General features: G+C 48.7%; 1 protein-coding gene across 2 annotated transcripts in view; it reads left to right on the plus strand.

The window, feature by feature from the left end:
- The first annotated feature begins 4,566 nt into the window (after positions 1–4,566).
- The window catches only part of Vkorc1l1 (vitamin K epoxide reductase complex subunit 1 like 1), a 42,880-nt gene continuing 41,653 nt past the window's right edge, over positions 4,567–5,793 (plus strand). The window contains exon 1 of one of the 2 annotated variants that reach the window (XM_029477453.1): positions 4,567–4,817. In XM_029477453.1, the coding sequence (XP_029333313.1) occupies positions 4,624–4,817 (194 nt within the window). In that variant the 5' untranslated portion in view covers positions 4,567–4,623. The remainder of the gene's footprint in view (positions 4,818–5,793) is intronic. The other variant, XM_021163859.1, reaches the window with a different exon arrangement.

Below are 5,793 nucleotides of genomic sequence, written 5' to 3' on the forward strand. Positions count from 1 at the left end.
CACATGGTGGCTCACAACCATCCGTAACGAGATCTGACGCCCTCTTCTGGTGTGTCTGAAGACAGCTACAGTGTACTTACATATAATAAATAAATAAAAAAAAAAGGAATCGTTCATTCATTCGAAATTGACCTACTAGGTCCGTACCCTTGGGCCAGATCCTGTCTTCCTGACTTATATATTGGTCAAGACAGTGAACAAAACAGAGACCTCTCATTTGGGAGACTTGTAGCATAGGGGGAGACACAGAAGAAGGAAGAAGAGGGGGGAGGAGGAGGAGGAGGAGGAAGAAAGAGAAAGAGGAGAAACCAAGAGAAATAAGTATAATAGGTATTTGGTTGTTATATAGTGATAAAATCCTTATTCTTGTGGCTGGAAAGATGGCTCAGTGGTCAAGAGCACTGACTGCTCTTCTTGAAGGTCCTGAGTTCAAACCCCAGCAACCACATGGTGACTCACAACTATCCATAATGAGAGCTGATGCCCTCTTCTGGTGTGTCTGAAGACAGTTACAGTATATTACATATATACATGTAGTGATAAATAAATCTTTTTTTAAAAAATCGTAATTCTTTATATCCATTAGATCATGCTACAGTTTTTTTTTTTTCTTAAAAGAGGTTTATTTAGGAAACAGGGTGGGTAGCCCTGAACTTACAATCATCCCACCTTAACCCTTCTGAGTGCTCTGTTTGCAGGTGTGTAAATGCCTACTATGTAGCCATACTCACATTAATGGAATGATAAGAGAACCAATTATCTCTCAAATATGAGAATAACACCTGTCCCCTCTCCATAGGCTGCTTTCCCAAAGGAACCTGGGCAGCCTTGGACATTTAGACTCTCTTCTAAAGCTTTCTAGCTCAGCTACCACTCCACCTCAAGAGTTCTCGTTCAATCCTTGCTGTATTTTCAAAGTGTTGGGGCAAAGCACAGAATTCTAACTCAGCATATCAAGTCTGAGGTCATTGAAGGTGGCGGCAGGAAGCTCCTGGGACTTTTGTTCTGGAGCAGAGTTGAGCCGGCAACCGTCTCTTTCTTTGTACAAACACGGGAATATTGGACTAAGGATTCGAAGGAAAAGAAGACCGTTTGGAATAGAAAGCTGAGTTTGTCAGAAAACAGGGACCTGGGGCTTAGAATGTGGCTCGGTTTGCAGAACACTTTCTCAGTGTGCAGGAAGTCCTCACTTCAATCCCTAGAATTACATAAATTGGGTATGGAGGTGTATACCCATAATCCCAACACTCGGTAGGTGGAGGAGAACCATCAGAACTTCAAGGTCACTTTTACCTATATGGTGAGTTTGAGGCCAGCCTAGGACGTGTGAGACCTGATTTAAAAAGAAGAAAAATAGACGGACCTCAGAAGTGGCAGTAAGGTGTGGTTGGGAGCACCTGCCATTCTTGTGTCTGCTAGTTGAGCGTTCTACCACAGACTATACTTCAGCCCCGGTCTCCTGCCTTATCTCTTTGGTTGTCTCTTCCTGCTTTTGGAAATGGCACTTTCTTCTTCCTTTGAGGGACTGATTGGTCCTTTATAGAGTTTAACCTGTAGAGAGGCAGTGTGTCTGCCTAAAAATTTCCAGGTGGTATGGAGTGGGGGAGTGCCCAGTAAGAGAGGTGCTCTGATCTTTGTAGCTTTTCTGCCTACTGTCCCACTGTCTCTTTCCCTCTTTCCTATAAACAACTCTTTGCAGTCCTGAGCCCCTTCAGGTGGTTCTCCCTGCCCCCCCCCCCCCAGGGTTTCTCTGTGTAGCTGGAACTCACTCTGTAGACCAGGCTGGCCTTGAACTCAGAAATCCACCTGCCTCTGCCTCCTGAGTGCTGGGATTAAAGCTGTGTGCCACCACTGCCCAGCCATCTTTTGCTCTTAAACCTGTTTTCTTTCAACCAATTTTCTCTCAAGTATTAGCTTTGGAGTAGCAAGCAGATGAACTTAAGTCCTATATACTTTCCCTCTACCTTTAAAAAAAAAAGATTTATTTTTTATTATTATACATAAGTACACTGTAGCTATCTTCAGATGTGCCAGAAGAGGGTGTCAGATCTCATTATGAATGGTTGTGAACCACCACATGGTTGCTGGAATTTGAACTCAGGACCTTTGGAAGAGCAGTTAGTGCTCTTACCCGCTGAGCCTACCTGCTGAACCATCTTGTCAGCCCAATGCTCTGCTTTTTAAAATTTACCAAAGTGTATGTGTGTGTATGTGAGAGAGAGAGAGAGAGAGTGAGAGAGAGAGAGAGAGAGAGAGAGGCATATATGTGTCTGGGTCATGGAGGTCAGAATAGGTCATTGGATTCCTCAGAGCTTCAGTCATAGGCATTTATGGGTGCTTAGCTTGAGGCGCAGATGACACCACCTGGTGCACCGACCTTCTAAGTAACAGAATGTATGAAAGTCATAGACTATCATTTCTGATCATGGAATACCAAAAGACTCAAGCTGGAGAGATGGCTCGGTAAAAATGCTTGCTGCCTCAGTGTGAGGACCTGAGTTCAAATCTTTAGCTCCTCCTATTTAATGTGGTTGTCTGTGGCTGTCCTTACTTGTAACTCTTGCACTGGAGGCAGAGACAGATGGATTCTCGGTACTTGGCCAGCCAGCCTAGCTAAGCAAACCACAGATTCCAGATTCAGTGAGATACTCTGTCTCAAGGAGGTAAGTCAGGGACGATTATAGTCAGTGATTTTTTTTTTGTACCCACATATATGTGAACACACACACAAAAAACAATAATGTCATTTTTAGAGACTCTGCCCCCATCTCTTCCCTCTCTCTCCTTTTTTGGAGGTTTAATCTAGAGCTTCACATATATTAGTCAAGTATTCTACTGTTGAGCTAAATCTTGTTTTCTTCAACCCCTTACTTTGGGGGTGGGGGGTGGGATGGAAGCCAGCTGTGTTTTCTGGAGGTGCAAATTGGAGCTGTTGTTACTGCCCAGGGAGGGCCTGCAGCCTTCTCACTGCTAGAGGAGAGAACCTGAAACAGGACTCTCAGGGTTTGAGATGACTACAGCCATGCCTCACATCTTAATTTGATCCAAGGTAGAGGAGAGGAAGAGAAAGAGAGAGGGAAAGGTGGAGACTGAGCGGGAAGATGCCTAACCCAGAGAAAGTGAAAAAAAAAAAGAAAAAAAACCAAAACAAACAAAACAGACACCCAGTTTATTAGCTTGCTTAAAGCTGCAAAAAATTGGGGTGATTTGTTATCCAACATTGTATAATTGAAGAACATTCCTTATTAATCAAAATCACTAGGTGATGCCCCCAAAGCCTAAGAGCTTCATTGAAGCAAAAGCTAGCAACCTCCATCAACAGCTTGTTTCTTTGTAGACACAGTTACCCATACATGGATTTTCCTGTCCAGTTTTGACTGCCAGGAAGCTCAGAATCAGTTATGGCTCAATTTTAACAATTTTGCAAGCCTCTATGACCTCCTCACGTTTCGTTTTCTTCTGATTTCCCTTTCTCCAAGTTTTTGAGCTTTTTTTTTTTAAGTTCATTTTTATCCTTTTAGTATGGATTATGTTAAAGCCACATCAAATCCAAATTATAGAGAAGTATTCATGAACCCATTTAAAAATAGTTTGTTTTTTTTTTCTAAATGTAAAAATAGTTTTGCGCATTTAAGAAAAAAGTTTCTCACATGTTGAACACAAGACGCCTGGAGGTGGTGCCTGGGGAAGATCATGTCACGCAAACGTGTCTCTGGAGCTCTGGAGCCATTGGTCAGGGACAATTTGGATTGGATAAGAAATATCAAGTGATAACGACGGAAATGTGTGTGTAGAAAGGCAACTGATTGCTACCAGGAGCCAAGGGCTTGCCCAGTCAAGCATTGTGGTAGCATCTTTGAAATTGATCCCTTGTAACAGACCTTAAGATTAAGCCACCTCTCGCCTTACCCTTTTCCTAGGCCATACCCCTCATCCCTCCTGGTCACGCCCCTGCCCCAACCAGCACACCAGAGTTTTTGCGCTCCGCCCCTTTCCTTCGCTCCCGCCCCACCTTGTTCCGCCTCCCTTCTGACCGCGCCCTCCAGTGTAACGAACCCCATTTCTCAGCACCACCCTTCACTTGCGCCACGCAACCCTGGCTGCTTACAACCTCCGCCTCTTCCCCGCCCGCGCGCGGTTTTCCCACCCGCCCCTTTAAAATCAAACCACGCCCACCTTCAGCCACGCCCTCCGCATGCGCCGCACCACCTCCCTGCTGTTGCGCGCTCCGCCTCCTCCCTCCACACTTATGAGCGCCTTTCTCGCCCCGCCCCAATTCTGGTCAAGCCACGCCCCTCCTCAAGCCCTTCCCTCCTTCAGACTCCGCCCTCCGCATGCGCCGCACCGCCTACCTGGCGGTTGCGCGCTCCGCCCCTCCCTCTGTGTCCGCGCGCGCCTTCCCCGCCCAGTCCGCCTCACTCCTCTCGGGGCGGTTGGGCCGCGCGCTTGTGGGGGCGGGGCCCGGAGGAGGCGACCGAGCCAATGGGGCGCGGCGGTGGTGGCGGCGGCGGCGGCGGCGGCGGAGGCGGTGGCGGCAGCGGCGGCGGCTGGGTCGGGCCCCGACGGGCGGCGGCGTCTGAGGTGGAGGCGGAGGGAGGCGGCGGCGGCGGCGGAGGGGGGAAGATGGCGGCGCCCGTCCTGCTGAGAGTGTCGGTGCCGCGGTGGGAACGGGTGGCCCGGTATGCAGTGTGCGCCGCCGGGATCCTGCTCTCCATCTACGCCTACCACGTGGAGCGGGAGAAGGAGAGGGACCCGGAGCACCGGGCCCTCTGCGACCTGGGGCCCTGGGTGAAGTGCTCCGCCGCCCTGGCCTCCAGGTAGCCCGGCTTGAGTGAGGGGAGCGCGACGCGGGCGGCGGCGGGGGGCGGGGAGCGCGCGGGGAGCTCCGGCCTGAGAAAGCGGGGCCCGGGCCGCGACCCGGACGGCGGTGACCGGGGGGCGGCGGCCGAGGGCAGGCCTCCGGAATGAGGTGGCACAGTGCAGCCGGGAGGGCGCGGGCGCGTCCTGGCCAGTGTGACTTTTCTCCCTGTTGTCGCCGAGAGAGGCGTGTGAAGACCCCCGATGCAGAGATCGGCGAAGCCAGCATTCATCCCCGGGGTCTTGGGACCTCTGCTACCCCGGGGCTATACGTCCGGGGGTGGCTTTTATCACCACCCTCAGGGTTGTTCGGGACAGGTGTTTTCGGTGCTCAGGCCTCTTTGTACTCAGAGTTAAGGAGAATTGGCAGCCTTCTGGAGGCGACAGTGACATTTGCGGGTAGACACGCATTTGACCCTACTCTGGAAGAGGAAGGTACCAGCACTTAACCCTATCCGATTTCTTGGATTTTTCTCCCTTGTGTATTTCACGAAGTGTGCCCAGCAGGGGGAAAATGGCCAGAGTTTGGGTCTACTTTAAGTTTAGAGTAAAAGATGAGTACCTTGTGTATAGTGATATTTTAGGTACTACGATGACTGTTATTTCATGAAAGGATCTGAGTTGTGACCTACACTGGCCTGAAACTCGGACTATAACCCCTACAGCTATTCTCCTGCCTCAGTCTTTTGAGAAGGGAAATACAAGCATGCACCACCGTGGGTGACTTAGAATGACTTTTAAATGTTGCTGATTAGTATTAGCGGAATAATCCGCAAAAGATTAGATTTACGAAACTTTGCTAAGCAGGTTTATTTAAACAATTTTTTTGTTTCTTGAAAATACCATCAATTTTTTTTCCTGTTAACATTTTATGTAGTGCGCTAGTTTTTTTTTCTTAGAAAAAAAATATTTTACACTTTTTTTTTTTTTTTTTTT

This window comes from Mus caroli, chromosome 5 (assembly GCF_900094665.2).
Source record: "Mus caroli chromosome 5, CAROLI_EIJ_v1.1, whole genome shotgun sequence".
Lineage (NCBI taxonomy): Eukaryota > Metazoa > Chordata > Mammalia > Rodentia > Muridae > Mus > Mus caroli.